This window comes from Brassica oleracea, chromosome C2, assembly GCF_000695525.1.
Source record: "Brassica oleracea var. oleracea cultivar TO1000 chromosome C2, BOL, whole genome shotgun sequence".
NCBI classification, from domain to species: domain Eukaryota; kingdom Viridiplantae; phylum Streptophyta; class Magnoliopsida; order Brassicales; family Brassicaceae; genus Brassica; species Brassica oleracea.
The window spans coordinates 18,525,623-18,542,396 of record NC_027749.1 but is presented as its reverse complement, the minus strand read 5'-3'; the positions used below and the strand labels follow the sequence as shown (position 1 = coordinate 18,542,396).

Sequence of the window (16,774 nt, the reverse complement as noted above, 5' to 3'; positions counted from 1 at the left end):
GTGAGCTTACTATCTAGATTTGGTTCATGTCCGACTTTAAGGCATTGGAACGGAGTGAAACATCTGTTCAGATATCTGCAAGGGACAAAAGATCTCGGTTTGTTCTACACCAACCGGCCAGGAGAGAACATGGTCGGATATGCAGATACTGGGTACTTATCTGACCCACACCAGGCTAGATCTCAAACAGGATATGTGTTCACACATAGTGGAGCCGCAATATGCTGGCGTTCAACAAAGCAAACCTTAGTTGCTACATCGTCCAATCAATTGCTACATCGTCCAATCACACCGAGATCATAGCCATGTATGAGGCAAGCCGTGAACTTGTCTGGTTGAGGAACATGACCGACCATGTCTTAAGAGAGAGTGGTCTGGCCGTGGGACAAGAGAAGGAGGAGCCGATGACCATCTACGAGGACAATGCAGCGTGCATTGCTCAGCTCAAGGAAGGATACATCAAGGGAGACAGGACCAAGCACATCCTGCCCAAGTTCTTTTTCACCCACGACTTGCAGAAGGCAAAGGAGGTTCAAGTATCCAATTTTTCCCACCTTGGGTTTTTGGTTTTCCTAGAGAGGTTTTAACGAGGCAACATCGTGCATGATACGAGCCCATATGGTTCTAGCATCCAAGGGGGAGTGTTATGAACAAGTGTGGATTGCTAGGAACCAAGAGGCCTGTCCGTGGCCCATAAGGAGAAAGAGTCGGCCGCCTCCCATGTCTAGGAGTTTCCATTTATCTTTCATGTTTATCTTTAAGATGTTTTCCTTTTTACTCTAGGATTATGATTTGGATACTTTCCTTTTCTCTACCCCTTGTATCCCCTATATAAGGGAACACTTTGATACAGAAATAATATACAGAACACGATTTCATCTCTTGTTCACAACACATACCAACTTTTTCATCAATGGATTTTTTTTTTGGTTTTAGCTAACATTGACAATGAGCTTTTAAAAATTATTATAGATGGGCCAAAAATATTAAGTAGTTGGGTATTACATGAAACTCATCATATTTTATATTGTTGTTAATTTTTTTTGCAACAAGCATTGAACACATTTTAAAATAAAAAAACACTAACTATATCTGCTAACATATGAATAGCACAATTTCATTTACAAAATATAAAATGTTGAAACTCAAATTGTATCCAAATATAATTTAAAATGATACGCTCAAATTATATTTTTATTCAGACCCACATGCTTATTGAATTCAAAATTTTATCGGATTTCCGATATTTTTATTTGAACCAAACCAAAACCAAAATAACTAAATCTAAACTAAACTCGGATTCATAAATAACCAAACGGTTCCTATATATTTTTTGAAGCAAACACCAAAAACCACAACAATACATAATTAAACCGAAAACCAAAATATACAATCTTGAAGCAAACCAAAACTAGTTTTGAACGCCCATGCCTAAATATATTAGTGAACAAAAAATATGTTAATGCCTTAAACATATTAGTGTATTTTCTTTTTTCCTCTAGGCTTTTCCTTTTGTCCTTAAGGTATTTTGCCTTTTATCGGCAACATTCGTTTTCTGCGACGATTTCCTTTTCCTTGTTGAATTCATATTCTTTGCTGACTTTCCATTTAATAGCTTTCAGTATAAGTCATTTTCTCAGAGAACCTGGTCTTCCTATCCTAGTCACTAACGAGCTTCTCTGTGACAATTTGAGTGCAGTCATGCTTACTGCCAATCTTGCTTTCCATTCCAAAACCAAGCATTTTGAACTTAACCATCATTATGTAAGAGAGAGAGTCGCTCTTGGTACACTTGTGGTTAAACACATTCTGGGAATGCATCAGCTGGCTAATATATTCACCAAGTCTCTGCATGTTTCCTCATTCAGTCTAAGGAACAAACTTGGCGTGACTAAACCATTTACTCCAAATTTTAGGGGGACTGTTAAGACTGAAACACAAAACGGCAGTGCTTCATCAGTTGGGCTCGGACATAACAAGACATTGGACGGTCACGAATCACTGTAGCCCATCAAGAGAACGTGCCAAATTCAAAACGGAGCACAACAGTCTCCTCTACAAACAATAGACGACAAAGTTGGCAAAAGCAGAAAAGCTGTCACAAAAGAAATTGTTGGAAAGGTCACAAAGACTTGTACGAAAAGCATCATGCCTATCCACAATTGATTCAATATGTTAGCGACCATAGCAGCTTACTGAGATGAAGACAAGTGTCTTTAGATCCTTAGAGCAACCACAACGCTGTATTTATCGAATCCTTAAGCCCAAGTCCTTATGGGTTTCGATTTTAATAATAATAAATGGGCTCGGGTTGAGAAGGATTAATCCTTATGAAAGAGATTTTCGATATCCAATCCTTATCGACGTGGCAAACGAAGCCGGTATAATCTCGAGTTATTTTGGCGTCAAAAAATCATTCGGTCACGAAAAAAAAAGCTCTGATTCCTCGTAAGGCGATTCCGATCCTCGGCGTAGATCTGCTAAATCAGTGGCTTCCTCTCTTGATTCGTGGGTTTATTCGATTAGGGTTTCTTCTTGGAGAGCTTGCATGTCGATTTCGATGTGATTTTGACTTGGGTTTCGGGGTTTTCGAAACGGTTTGGGGATTTTTCGATTTGGGGTTTTCAATCGAATAGGGTTTCAAACCGATTCCGATTTTAATGGTTTCAGAGATTGATTTCGTTCTCATTTGTGTTTTCTATTTCATATATGGATTTTGAATCGATTAGGGTTTCTAGTTGGGTCGCGACTTTGGGTTCGATTTTGGTGTATTCGAAACGATTTGGGGATGTTTTTGATAAACGGTTTTCAATCGATTATGGGTTTCAAACCGAAAAAATAGTAAAATATATTTAAGGACTCCAATGGTGAGAACACCATTGGAAATGCTTAGAATCCTTAACTCTTAAAAAAATAAAAATAGTAAAATATACTTAAGGACTCCAATGGTGTTCCCACCATTGGAGATGCTATTATATTGGCATAACAATCAGTTTGTAATGCATGAAACTCAAGAAGATCAATAATAAAAATATTCAGTTTTCACTCTCTTTAGCATTTCTCTCAGAATGTATCCTGATTATAATATTACAATTTTTCAACAATTTTTTTTTGTTTCTTGCCAGAATGTAATTATTTCTTACACTCATTCAAGACTGGTTCGGTGTGGGATAAATTTTTACATAAAACAGTATAAGTTCGCTCATTCATTATGATTGGTGTTAAAATTTTATATCTTTCTCTAATCCATATCGATATACCTTAGGAATGAAGTTGAAGGTGCAGTAGGTGTAGACTTATAATCATGAAGACCATTTGCAACCACCGGCCCATACACAGAACAACCATTTGCAATGACCAAAAAGGCCACAGATATTTGGTGGTCCGGCGATAATTAGCTACAAATATGTAAAGTCCAGTTCGTGGATATTTGCTATAAGTGCTCATTAATGAACGTTCCTCATTAATTAGGTGTAGTTGTAGCCAAAATACAAGAAAAACTTGATATGTTCGTCTAGGCTAATAGTATTTTTCAGCCAACAGAGAATATAGGCTAGATCGTGGCCGTGGCCTCGGAGTGGTCAGGCAAACCATTAACCATGGCTAATCGTAGGGCAATATTAACAGTGGCTGCTAGTCAAAACCAGAATGTACTAATAATCTTCAACAAGATGATGCTAATTAACCTGCAAAGTGCATCCAAAACCAAAAAGATACGAGGAATCTGTGTGTTTATTGTTGTATCCTTGTAAAATTGGCCTGCACTAGAAAGTCAAAGGAGCAGAGATATTGCTCAGAGCCTCAGAGAAAGTGCCCTCCCATGTTCCTTCCTCTTTCTTCTTATATCCAACTGTCCAGGCAATCAATCAGTATTCACAAGACTATAATAGAATATTGAAATTTAAAATCAAAAATTTTATCCTATGTGTGCTTTTGTGAGATCAATAAGGCACAATAAATATCAAAAACTATCACGATCAAGCAGATTTAATCAAGAGACGACACTTACTTAAAGCACAGCTTCACAACGTGAAGGTCTCAACTTGACATTTTTGCACCCATCAAAAATCAAAATCAACACACATGGAAGCACGAACATTCTCCGTATATATACATAACAGACAAACAAACGTGTATTCACATTCACATACTCTTGCCTTAAACACAAAACCCTAAACAAATGGGAAACTCTTTGAGATGCATCTCGCAAGACCAAGAACAGAACCAGAAGAAACCCACCGTCGTCAACGGAGGAGGAGAGAGTAGCAACTCCGAGAAACACGTGCGCAGGCTGTCGCTGATACCATCTTTCCGTCGCCGGACATTACTACCGTCTCTCTCCTGCGCCGGATCATCAACGTCTGGATCGTCCACGTCGAAGAAAGGAGGTGTCAAGACGAAGAAGAAGATCAGAGAAAGACACCACCAAGAGCATCATCACCATGATAACGAGAAAGACTCTCGTATCCAAGAACAAACCTTAGCTGCTACAAATGTGCTCTTTAGCCAGACGCCTCGTAACAGCAACTCTGCTCCTCCTTTTAGACGGTCCACATCCGTCGTCTATCCATCCTCTCAGCCACCTCCCTCCGCCGTGGCCGCCGTCACAGGTTCTGTTTCTGGCGTCCTGACTCCTAAGAAGTCTACTTGTGGATTCGTGAGGAGCTCCAGCAATAGGCAGAGATCAAGCACTGATCCTGTTCTCAAACCCAACCAGCTTCTAGACAAGGCAAGTACATTATTATTTAATTAATTATCTTATTCAAAACTTTTACTTCGATCAAATAAGTGATGTTTAATTTTTTGGAACATTCGTTAAAAAGTATTAATTTTATTCAATTATGTTATTTTGCATTAAAACAGTAATTGCTATATTTAATTAATTTCAACCAATACAAAATACAAATGGTATTTGTGTAGAAGCTCGAAAACATCGTAACTAAAATAATTTTTTGAAACATTATTTAAAGTAAAACGAAGAGAATATATGAATTTTATTGATAACCACATTATATATATATACTTTTTTATAGAAGTCAACACATATATTGAGTGCTATTATATGTTACTGACCATATTATATGAAAAATGGATGGAAACAGGAGCTGAAGGTGGAAGGTGCGGATACGAAGCGGTTCGTGCTGGTTCATGGAGGAGGGTTTGGGGCATGGTGTTGGTACAAAACCATAACACTCTTAGAGAAACATGGCTTTCAAGTGGACGCCGTTGACTTGACCGGTTCTGGTGTTAGTTCCTTCGATACCAACAACATCACCAGCCTGGCTCAGTATGTCAAACCCCTCCTCCACTTCTTCGACACCTTGAAACCCACAGAAAAGGTCGTAGGCTCTTAGCTCTCTTCAAATATCATTTTCATATTATTTTTTCTTTTCTAAATAACATATATAAATGTTATAAATTGATGGGTGCAGGTGATTTTAGTGGGACATGATTTTGGAGGAGCATGTATGTCGTATGCCATGGAGATGTTCCCTTCTAAGATCTCTAAGGCTGTTTTCATCTCTGCTGCTATGTTGGCTAATGGCCAAAGCACCCTTGATCTCTTCAATCAACAGGTTTTTCTTTCATAACCATCAAATCTCTAAATTAATTGATTTTTTTGCTTTTAGAATTTGCTGAACAACCACATACTGTTCCATAATTGGTAATTACACTCTTTTGTTTCTCCTAATTAGAACCATTTTGATCCTTCGTATCTGTTTTTCCAGCCTGAGTCAAGTCATGATCTGATGGAACAAGTCCATCTATTCTTGTACGCCAACGGCAAAAAGAGCTCACCAACAGCCGTTGATTTCGACAGATCTTTGCTTAGGGATTTTTTCTTTAATCAGAGCCCTCCAAAGGTACACATAAGCTAACACCCAAACCGGTATGATTCGGTTTGACTAAACCTGACCTGTTTTGGTAACAGGATGTTGCATTGGCGTCGGTGTCCATGAGACCGATCCCGTTCGCACCAGTAATCGAGAAGCTACACGTGTCTGAGAAGAATTACGGTTCAATCCGACGGTTCTACATCAAAACCATGGAAGATGATTACGCTGTACCGGTTTGTTTCCAAGACGCGATGATCAAATCAAACCCTCCAGAACAAGTATTCCAGCTCAAAGGATCCGATCACGCACCATTTTTCTCTCGTCCTCAGTCCTTGAACCGAATACTCGTCGAGATTTCTCAAATTCCTTCCAAAAAATCTTCCTAAACATGTAACCGGTTATGTCAAAACCAAACCGTACCGGACATAGGATCCCGTAAACGTAAAGCTAGAGATTGCCGGATTTGATTTCTTGGAGTTTGCTGCAGAGATATGAACATCCCATATGCTATCCTTTTTCATTATTTGTAACTTTTCTATCAAACAGTAAGAGTTAATATATAATTTTGATTAATTAATGCAAAATATCAGAAAAGTGAAAGTAATTAGTGGAGTACGATATTTAAAGAACAAAACGACACGGATTTAGACAGTGATTGTTCTGTAAAATTGACGTGCCAGCTAACCGTTACTTTAAAAAAAAAAATTGTTATTTTTCTTTGCTAAATTCGTTCTCGTCTTTTAAATACATGGAGAGATCTTGCTAATAGATTCTTGAAGTAAAAGTGAGGGATAGAAATATCTCACGTTCTCGTTTCAAAAGAGATCTTTATATCAGCTTTTGTGTTGTGTGCCTATATAAATCACATCACAAGTCACATGCATCTTGCTTTCTCTCACTAACTATTCTTCTTCTCTCCGATCATCACCTTGCCGATTCATATCAATCCTTGGATCTGTTCTTATCAGATTCGTCGCAGGTAAATGTTTTCAGATTAGCTCCTTACAAGAGGTCGTGTTGTTTTACATGTTTGATTGGTATGTCTTTCTTTCTATGTTGTTGCGATGGACTACGCAGATTTGATATAAACCATATCTAGGTTATCGAGTAGTACTTGATTTTGTTTGGCTTTGATCGAATATTCAGAAGTTTTTACCAATCAGAGTTTTTATGTTCGTAAGATGTGAATGTTATCATTGGATAGTTTGGATCTTGTAAATAATTTTTTACCCTCAAATACAACTGGTTAAATAATTATAATTATTAAGAAAATAAATAAGTTTCAATCATTTTTTATTTAATTTGTGTGAAAAATGTGGAAATGACACTTTTTCATGAAACCAGGGAATAGTAATATGAAGTTTGAGTAAGGCTGTTTGATATCTTTTACCTGACAATGTTATGTATAGAATATGATGTGCTCTTCTCATATGTTCCAAATCACAAAGCTATATAATATCTTTCAGAGAAGCAAGATTGAGAGGGAGAGAATGGGGCGTGGAGTTAGTGCAGGTGGAGGGCAGAGTTCTTTGGGATATCTTTTTGGGAGCGGAGAGGCGCCAAAGCCAGCCGTTAACAGCGCCTCAGCTGAAACTCAGCCCCCTCCTCCATCTACTACACGACCTAAAACCGTTGCTCCAAAACCTGTTGACATTACCAAACAAGGCCCAGCTGGTCTTAATAGCAACTCTGCAAACAATTACATGCGCGCTGATGGACAGAACTCTGGCAACTTCCTCACGGTATGTTTCCTTCTCTCTTTCTTTTTTTTTTTTAAAATGGTGTAAGAACAGACGCTGGGCTACCACCTCAATAAATCAGGTTGTGGGCTGATGATTGTATAGCAAAAACATCCTTGTCTTTTCGTGTCTTAGATTAGATGCCTGAAGATGAGGAAACCATTATATAATGAGGCCCTGCGTTAACTTAGTAATCTTCAAAAACTCGTGGTATATAGTTGCTAAAGCTTGTCTTTTGCTTGATATGCAGGACCGGCCTTCTACCAAGGTTCACTCAGCTCCAGGAGGTGGCTCGTCTCTGAATTACCTCTTTGGTGGTGGCAGCAGCAACTAGCAAATGAGTACAACTGTGTCACTCTCTATCTTCTTATCACCAAGTCCTCCACTCATTCTTGTTCCCTGGGAAAAGCTGTTTTTATGATGTCTAAATATTCGTATATGTATGTGTTTCATATGTTGTATTTCGTATTTCAAAAATAACACTGGTGATGATATATATACCACATTTCTAGGTTTCCATGATTCCGAGGTGTATCTAAATTTTGTTTTACTGCAGAAATATTGTGAGGATACATATGCATACGCTTGCGGTTTTGAACCAGACCAAACATGCCAAACCGAACTGATATTACGGTTTCGGTTTGACAGAACCGATCGACACATTTCAATCAAAACTAATAAGTCAGTTTGGCAATCGATTAGAAATCTTTTATACCAATATTTCGAACTGGCAGAAACAACTAAAAACAATTATTTGAATATAACTGAATTTAATCAAAATTAACCGAAACCATCCCATATTTTCGGATTAATTAGATATTATTTTTGAGTTCCCGAATTAACCAAAAAACTGAAATACCCCGGTTCAACCGATTTACCGAGAACTGGCTTACATATAATTATAACCAGAGCTGTATGTAAATGGAAGTTAGACCATCTTTAACCCAGGTTATAAGTGGTTTTCTTAACTTTGGGATCCCACAAAAACAACAAAAATCGATAACAGAAGTTATGAATTAAAGATCGGTAATGGCCTGTTTTCTGCACCGTTTGCGGCCCCACCAACAAGTGACGGTCCGCAATTGGATTGAATTATAATTTTTTTTTTTTTATAGAAAAAAAGTCAAAAACTAAGAAACTTTAAAACGCATTTAGCGTTAAAAGATGCTCTTAAGTAACAAACAAATAATATTCCAGCGTGGAATATTTGTTTTATTGTAAATCGCATTTTCCCCCAATAATTTCATCACGAGCACGCTCTCTTTACTCTGTCTCCGGCGACAACGGTAGAGCCACCATCATGGATCAGAACTCGCCGAGATCTCGTCGGACCCGGCAAACCGATCCCAAACCCGATATTTACTCCACCTTCGTAGTCCACTCCGACTCCGATTCCGATCAAGACAACAAACGCAACGCCAAGCCCGAGGACGACGACGACGAAAACGTCGATTTATACGCTACAACGGTCTACAAGGGCGACAGTGACGGCGGCGGAGATGAAGACGACGACGACGACTCTTTCCTCCCCCCTCTTCTCAAGCGTCTTCCCAAGGATTTCGGAGGCGGCGCGTCGCTCGACTACGACGACGATGACAATGGAGATTTCGGCACGATGATTGTGAAGAAGGATCGGGATAGTCACAGCTCGTCCAAGCCGCGAGTGGCAGCCAGTCCTCCCAGGAGGATAGCCGATGAGGAATCTTCCGAGGAGGAAGAGTTTGGTACCTTCGTTGTGAAACCTTCGTCGAAAAAGGGGAAGGAGAAAGAGAAAGAGAAGGAGATGGATTTGTCAACTATGGGAAGAGCGGTGGCGAGTATGCAGGAATCGAGCTTCGGTGGTAAGAAGAACCGTAAGTCTCGGCCTTCCTCTCCGTCCTCCCATCGGAGAATGCAGCAGCAGAACAGTAAGATGTCGACGACGTCTCTTCCGGATAGCATTACTAGAGAAGATCCAACCACCAAATACGAGTTCCTCAATGAACTTGGTAACGTTACTAGTCTCAAAGGTTCAGAAGTTAGTTTTTTTGTTTACTGTATCGAATTTGGTATTGGCAGGGAAAGGATCATATGGATCTGTCTACAAGGCAAGGGATTTGAAAACGTCTGAGATTGTTGCTGTTAAAGTCATTTCACTTACTGAAGGGGTACGAATAGCTTTGTCATTGGCCTAAGTTAGATAAGTTAGAATGCCACAGCTGCGAATCCACTCAATGTGATTCAACTTCTTGTTTTAACAGGAGGAGGGCTATGAAGAGATTCGTGGGGAAATTGAGATGCTGCAGCAGTGTAATCATCCAAATGTTGTCCGCTACCTTGGGAGTTACCAAGGAGAAGATTATCTTTGGGTGAGCATATGGGCCATAGCTTGGTTATCTTGTTAGATACAGCAGCTCTTACTGTTTTGGAATCAGTTTGTTTCCGTTTTGAAAATACAGTCTCTCTAGTTACTAATTTTTGTCTTCTGGCAGATAGTGATGGAGTATTGTGGAGGTGGAAGCGTTGTTGATGTGATGAATGTTACTGAGGAGGCATTGGAGGAGTATCAGATTGCATATATTTGTCGAGAGGCTTTGAAGGTGTCACTTTTTTTCACTTTATGGAATGGCTAAGCATGAAGAAGAAAGCTGATTATCGTTTCCTGTGTTTGGTGCACATCTGTTTCAACTTGTCACATGCCTTAATACTTCTATCTGTATTTACGTCTTATATGTAGGGCCTTGCATACCTGCATTCAATATTCAAAGTCCATAGAGATATTAAGGGTGGAAATATCTTGTTGACCGAACAAGGAGAGGTCAAACTCGGTAAGTTAGCTTGGAGAATTATATATCTACTACCTCTTTGAAGAGTGGCATTAACATATGTTGTTTCTATTACACATGTGGCTTTCATGCTTTCAAGCTTCAAATCTTGCGTTGCCTTATCAGTTGCTAATTAGAAGTTTTTTATGGCTTTGCTGTTGCATGCCGATTCTAAAGTTTGCTACTTTGATCTTTGCAGGTGACTTTGGAGTTGCGGCTCAACTTACGCGGACTATGTCGAAGCGAAACACGGTAAAGACCTAACGAGTAAAGTTTGCTTTGGTTTATTCATCAAGATGCCTTTGATCGATTGGGAAATTACCCTAAGAGATTTTTGTGCCTGATGGTGGGATTCTTTAATCTTTCTCTTGCTTAAAGTTCATCGGGACTCCGCATTGGATGGCTCCGGAGGTTATTCAGGAAAACCGTTATGATGGGAAGGTATGTGTTCTATTTGACAATAATTTGGTCTGGTAACTCAAAGTTTTCGATCAATGTACAAAACTTCGGATTATAGAACTGATGTAATGGTATACTCCTGAATCCTGAAATTTAGGCTTCAGTACTACTAAATGTAGTATTATATCTCTTGAAGAAAGTAATTAATGTTTTACTAAAAATGGTTGTGCGAACCAGTTCTACCGGATCTTGTTTTTAGAGGAAATTTTGCGTCTGATATATAGGCATTTAGAAACTATAGCTAGCTGCACAATTATCCGAGAGAGTAGAATCAAGGATTTTCTGTTTTACTCCTAGATGACATTTGGACTCTTTATTACAGGTTGATGTATGGGCTCTTGGTGTTTCAGCAATTGAGATGGCAGAGGTAATTTGAAATTACCTCTCTTAGGACTACAGTTGTGTTGTAGTTGGCAGTTTAGCTGTACTGAGTCACTCACCTGAAATGTTATGAAAAAAATGAAGAAAATTCTTGTACATTTCGATTAACACTCTTGACCCCTCGTCCCATCATTCGCGTCTTCCATATTTCATTCTTAATCATCCTATGGTTGCCTATTGACATTTACTCTTGCTGTTTACAGGGGCTTCCTCCAAGATCAGCAGTTCATCCGATGAGGGTTGTTATATTAAGTCATCTTGCTTTTATTATTATGTTTCCAAGTGAACAGATACTTTGCTGATTATAGGATGAGAAAATTGATCTACAGCCAGGCTTTTCTTCTGTTGCTTTCTTTCTCTTTTCGGAAAATTGGAATGAAGTGAATCTGGTCTTGAAGCCAAACCTATAACAATGAATTGCACATCGGTTCAATTTGGCTTCGTTTCAAGGGTCTCTATAAATATGTTTGGCTTCAGACCGTTCATTAACTCTTGTTTTAAGCGATTTGGGTTGGTCTGTTTTGAAACTAGTACCAAGGAGCTGGGTTTGTGAAGTTTTTCACTATGAGTTGAAATGGAATCTGTATAGACCTTTTAAGAACTTTTCCATAAACATGTGAGTTGTTAGTCTAGGAAATGGAGGTCTTGAAATGCTCTTTAAAGGCCTTTAAAGTTAGGTAAAAGAGGGGAATATTCGCTTGTTTGCTTACTTGGTGGCCTACTAAGTTGTTCTTCTGTGAACCCTTTAATCACATCGTGCTATTGTCGTTATTTAATATCTCATTTTAGACATCCATTTTTGCTAGGTTTTGTTCATGATATCGATCGAGCCAGCTCCAATGCTTGAAGATAAAGAAAAATGGTATGTCTTGAACCTCTTGGGAATTGTCACATTGGTTGTCGTTAAGGCTCATACAAGTGCATTCAGTACCTTATAAGGCTGACAGCGTTCATTTATAACCTAGAAGAGCTCTGAAGCTTAGTAGAGGTCTTTGCAATATCTCATGCCGCACTCAACTGTTGGTTGCTACCCTCTGCAGGTCCCTGGTCTTTCATGATTTTGTTGCGAAGTGCCTCACAAAGGAACCACGTCTTCGCCCAACTGCAGATGAGATGCTTAAGGTAAGCTATGCTAATCTTTTGCGTTACGTTAAAGATCAGTGGTATGCGTATCTCTATTCTCTCCTTTTCTTTCTTTCCAGCTAAATTTGACTTGTTCTTGTCAATATCAGGATATTTTCAGCTTTAGTTGTCAAAATTACCATCACTTTCATAGCTAATATGCCATTTAATGTTTGAGATCTATGTGTTGTTCTGATGCCGTTCACTCTTTGGTTTTAAATTCAGCACAAATTTATTCAGAGATGTAAAACTGGGGCTTCTGCAATGTCGGCAAAGATTGAGAAGTCTAGACAAATCAGAGCTTCAATGGCTCTGCAAGCGCAAAAAGTTGCAGCTTCTTCAGAGGACACTGTATGTATTGGGTTTTTCTCAAAGAGTCATCTCTGTCTTAGTCAACCCGCTCTTCTTTCCTAATATCTTTGCAAGCTATAGTTGTCTAAGTTATACTATAATCTTTGTAACAGTCAACACTGGGTCTAAAATCAAGTGAAGAGATGAAAATTACTGTTCCATATACCGAAGCACTTCCAGCATGCTCCCTGAATCCGCAGCATATATCCAGCAACACCGCCTTGAGTGGAGAAGGCAAGTATTACATGCATGACTATCTAAGGCCATATTGCAAACTGTAACCTTAGTAATCCAACTGAATGGTGTGTTGCTGTTGTTGACTAATGATTATGGTTCTCGAAACTGTTCTACAAACCTTAGCATGTTATGTAGTAATCTACAAGTTGGCAATTTGCATTTCCTAACCATCATGAAAATTGTTGAGTACATTTTTTTGGCGATGTATAGTAAACTCTGAGAGGTTGATGCTTTGATGACTCTTCATCAGCCTTGTTTGCACACAGCTTGGATATGCTATTGTTAATTTTTTTCCATCATAATTTTGCAAAACGTATCTACTTTATGTTTTCACTGGTTCATGTACTCAGGTGGTGATTTTGGAACTATGATCTTTCACGGTGAGGATGAGGCAGACGAGATCCACTCAGGGTCTCAACTTGCCAAAGAGAAAGAATCTTCTTCTTCTGTCGGGTTCTCCGGAGAAGAAGTAACTAGGATCCATGAAAGAAAGAACCTTCCTACTACTGACGTTGCAGTTGAAACCTCAACTTCACAAAGCGTTCGGGGAACTTTATCATCCATTGAGCATAAAAAGAGGCTGAGTAACATATCTGGAACACAGACAGAAGGTGGCAGTGATGCAAGTGGTAGTACCTTGAAGAATGAAACTGTTGGCAAGAAAGCATTTGCTTTACAAGATAAGGTGAGTTAGCTTTGTACGGTAAAAAGCTCTTTCCTTGGCTGAAAATGTGGTCATGACTTGGATGATTGGCACATGGCAGTTATGGTCAATATACGCAGCTGGAAACACAGTACCGATACCATTCTTGAGAGCAACGGATATATCGCCAATAGCACTGTTGTCAGAGAACATGATCGGAGGCATGCAACAGGACGGGAATGGAAGTGTAGCCGTTGAAGCACTTCAGGAGCTCTTTACTTCTGATCCCCAATCCAAAAAGGGACGAAGAGGACAAAACGAGGTCCAACTTACACCTCTTGAACACTATATGACGTGAATCATAATAATGTTTATATAATGAAGAACATGTGTGGTTATTGAAATGGATTTGGATACAGATGCCGCTGCCTCCAAGTGTATACCAGAGACTGACGTCAAGCCCTCCTCTGATGAATCTTGCACAAGTTTTAGCCTACCACAGAGCGTACGTATAGCTAAGCTCATATTACTTTCTTAATTTCTTTTGTTTCACCTACCCATTGAATACGCAGGTGTTACGAGGAGATGCCGCTGCAGGAGATGCAAGCAACGCAGGAGCAGCAAACCATTCAGAATCTGTGCGATACTCTTCGCACTATTCTTCGCCTCTAATGTTGTTTCTGTTCATATTTTAGTCGTATACTGTTGGTGTTATTTAGGTTGTTTAAAAAAGTATACAAATTTGCTAATTTGAGAGTGACTTTTCAAGAATTGATAATATATTGATAAAATTAAATGTTCGTTTTCATTTAAATATGTAAAAATAAATCGTTTTGTTAATCATTCTCATTGGTAATTTGCTAGAAATGTACTTTCTTGTGTAATAACAAAAAGAAACCCTAAACCCTTTGAACAAAAGATGAGACTTTTTATTGTGATCTTTTGTGGTGACAATTGTATCGAAGGAGACATGACGAGATACCAAAGTCTGATAGCAGCTGCTTTGTTGCGAGCTTCTCGCCGTTTAACCTCACCGGCCGTTTCCTCCGTTAGGAGAACCTTCTCTTCTTCCTCCTTACTTCCAAGGACAACGACAACCCTCACCACTCTTCCTCGCTCTTCTCCCTTGGCAAAGTTTTATTTTTCATCCTCCTCCTCCTCTTCTCCTCCTTCTGTTCCACCGCCGAAAGCGTCCCTTAAAAATGGCCACGAAGAAGACACTTTTGAATGTAAGAAGAAAGATCAAACCTTCTCTTCTTATTTGATTGCGTCTTCCCTTTCTGGGTTTTAGGGTTTATCGTTATCCAGTGCTCATAGGTTTTGCCTTCCTCGTGTCTTCAAGGTGTTTGTTAAAATGTTTCCTGCCCAAAGTTATGTTCTTTTGTTTGGCCGAACGAGTGCTTCGCCTTTGACTATGTGAAACCATTCTATTTCAATGCTTTCGCAGTCACAGAAATGTTTGAAATCTCATATAACACTGCTTGTATGCTTTAAATCACAAATCTTTCCACTGTTTCTTGATGCGTTACAATGGAGTTTGCAAATTTTCGTCATTGATCCTCTATGTTTCCTTGTCTTGTCCTCCTTACAAGCTATGTCATAAGCTTTACCACATCCTTTGGCAGATAAAACAACTGAGGATGTAGAGGTCATAGATGATTGGGAAGAAGAAGAATATGAAGTTGAAGCTAAGGTAATTTCTCTTTCCCATTCTTCTTCTTCTTAGAGATTACGTTCTAGTTAATTTTTGTTCTATTTTACAGCTTGGCGATGGAGGAGATGGTGGTGGGGTTGTTCTTCGAGGTGTGCCATGGGGTGAAAGAGTTCTCTCTATTGCTTCCCAAGTTTTGAAGGAGTCTGAGAAAGATCTGCAACTGTTTGCTTTCAGAACTTCTCCTCGTGGATATGTATACATCAGACTCGACAAACCCTCTCATGAGTAATTATCCTTCCCTTTCCTATATATAGCCATCACGAAAGCAATACGTTTCAGAAACTAAGTAAAGCTTTATCTGTTCTTCTTCCTTGTGTAAAAGATATGGATGTCCTAGCATGGACGAGCTTGAGGAATTTAGTCGAGAATATAAGAAGAGATTAGATGATGCAGGGGATGCACAAGTAGTCCCAGAGGATCTGGCCCTCGAGGTATAATAATAATAATAGTCTTTCCCCATGCTCTGGTCATTTTGTTCAAAGATTTGATCATGTATTGGTGTTTACTGTGAAGGTATCATCTCCAGGAGCAGAGAGACTGCTGAAAGTTCCAGAGGACTTGCACCGATTCAAGGAGATGCCTATGACAGTAAGCTACGAGGAGGAAGCAAACTCGAGGAAAACAGTGAAGAGCACAGTGTTGCTCTTGGAGTCTGTAGATGCAGAATCAGAGATATGTATTTGGAAACTAGCAGATGTGAGGGAGAACAGAGATCCTGAAAGCAAAGGCAGACCGTTGAGCCGGAAACAAAAGGACCTGAGATTCAAACTGCCTTTCTCAGTTCACATGATGATAACTCTCTACTTGGATTAGATGCTGAGAGTTGCTAGAAAGGCAAGTTTTTTTGCCACTTAGGGGTTCACATTGCTTCTATTTCAAGAAAAAAACGATGTTTATTCTAATGTTTCTTATATGGTCATGCACGTTAGAGGAGATCCATGTATTATGGCAAACCAAAGATAAATTGCAGCACAATGAATAATGATGTATGCAATGATGTTGCTTCAGAGCTTTTTATTTGACAGAAAAGATGCAAAAATCTCTTGGAATCCAGCTAGGAGGATTACGACCCAGAAATTGGGGTTTAAAGAGAATATATATCATAGTTTAGATATATTCATGGGTTTGTTATAAAATCCAGGAAGGAATGGCTAAGAAGAGCATAGCATTATTTCATGCACCTATATAGGACCTTCAAGGAAGAGATTCTTGGCAGATATTTGTGGTCAGGGTTGCTTGTGTTATTAAATGGATATTAGGAGGTGATATTAGCAATTCAATCTGTTTTCCGTTATGGGTTTCTTCCAAAAGGGGTAAATTCTACAATGTAAATTCTACAATCCTTGCGTTAATCCCTAAAAAGGAAGACTCTATGGAGATGAAAGATTATAGACCAATTGCCTGCTGCAATGTGCTGTACAAAGTTGTCTCCAAGATATTAGCGAATCGACTGAAGGTGATTCTTCCGAGTATTATTTCTGAAAACC

At 39.1% G+C, this 16,774-nt stretch overlaps 4 protein-coding genes across 4 annotated transcripts; all 4 read left to right on the top strand.

Moving 5' to 3' along the window:
* Nucleotides 1-4,061: 4,061 nt before the first annotated feature.
* LOC106325575 (putative methylesterase 15, chloroplastic) lies at nucleotides 4,062-6,449 on the top strand. Its single transcript, XM_013763619.1, has 5 exons — nucleotides 4,062-4,729; nucleotides 5,103-5,339; nucleotides 5,433-5,576; nucleotides 5,730-5,864; nucleotides 5,933-6,449. Exons 1-5 carry the CDS (start codon nucleotides 4,181-4,183, stop codon nucleotides 6,221-6,223), a joined length of 1,356 nt encoding a protein of 451 aa, XP_013619073.1. The 5' UTR covers nucleotides 4,062-4,180; the 3' UTR covers nucleotides 6,224-6,449.
* A 150-nt stretch (nucleotides 6,450-6,599) lies between these two features.
* On the top strand, nucleotides 6,600-8,098 carry LOC106324907 (protein SPIRAL1-like 1). Its single transcript, XM_013762912.1, has 3 exons — nucleotides 6,600-6,816; nucleotides 7,304-7,579; nucleotides 7,827-8,098. The coding sequence occupies exons 2-3, from the start codon at nucleotides 7,328-7,330 to the stop codon at nucleotides 7,908-7,910; spliced, it is 336 nt and encodes a 111-aa protein (XP_013618366.1). The 5' UTR covers nucleotides 6,600-6,816; nucleotides 7,304-7,327; the 3' UTR covers nucleotides 7,911-8,098.
* Nucleotides 8,099-8,780: 682 nt separating this feature from the next.
* On the top strand, nucleotides 8,781-14,381 carry LOC106327289 (serine/threonine-protein kinase dst2-like). The gene is made up of 17 exons (XM_013765410.1): nucleotides 8,781-9,564; nucleotides 9,635-9,723; nucleotides 9,817-9,924; nucleotides 10,048-10,155; nucleotides 10,293-10,383; nucleotides 10,580-10,632; nucleotides 10,759-10,821; nucleotides 11,162-11,206; nucleotides 11,424-11,459; nucleotides 12,027-12,082; nucleotides 12,261-12,342; nucleotides 12,568-12,693; nucleotides 12,807-12,927; nucleotides 13,281-13,615; nucleotides 13,695-13,895; nucleotides 13,993-14,078; nucleotides 14,146-14,381. The coding sequence occupies exons 1-17, from the start codon at nucleotides 8,877-8,879 to the stop codon at nucleotides 14,243-14,245; spliced, it is 2,388 nt and encodes a 795-aa protein (XP_013620864.1). The 5' UTR covers nucleotides 8,781-8,876; the 3' UTR covers nucleotides 14,246-14,381.
* A 100-nt stretch (nucleotides 14,382-14,481) lies between these two features.
* Nucleotides 14,482-16,314, top strand: LOC106327290. Its single transcript, XM_013765411.1, has 5 exons — nucleotides 14,482-14,802; nucleotides 15,199-15,266; nucleotides 15,337-15,512; nucleotides 15,610-15,718; nucleotides 15,801-16,314. The coding sequence occupies exons 1-5, from the start codon at nucleotides 14,493-14,495 to the stop codon at nucleotides 16,098-16,100; spliced, it is 963 nt and encodes a 320-aa protein (XP_013620865.1). The 5' UTR covers nucleotides 14,482-14,492; the 3' UTR covers nucleotides 16,101-16,314.
* Nucleotides 16,315-16,774: the final 460 nt, after the last annotated feature.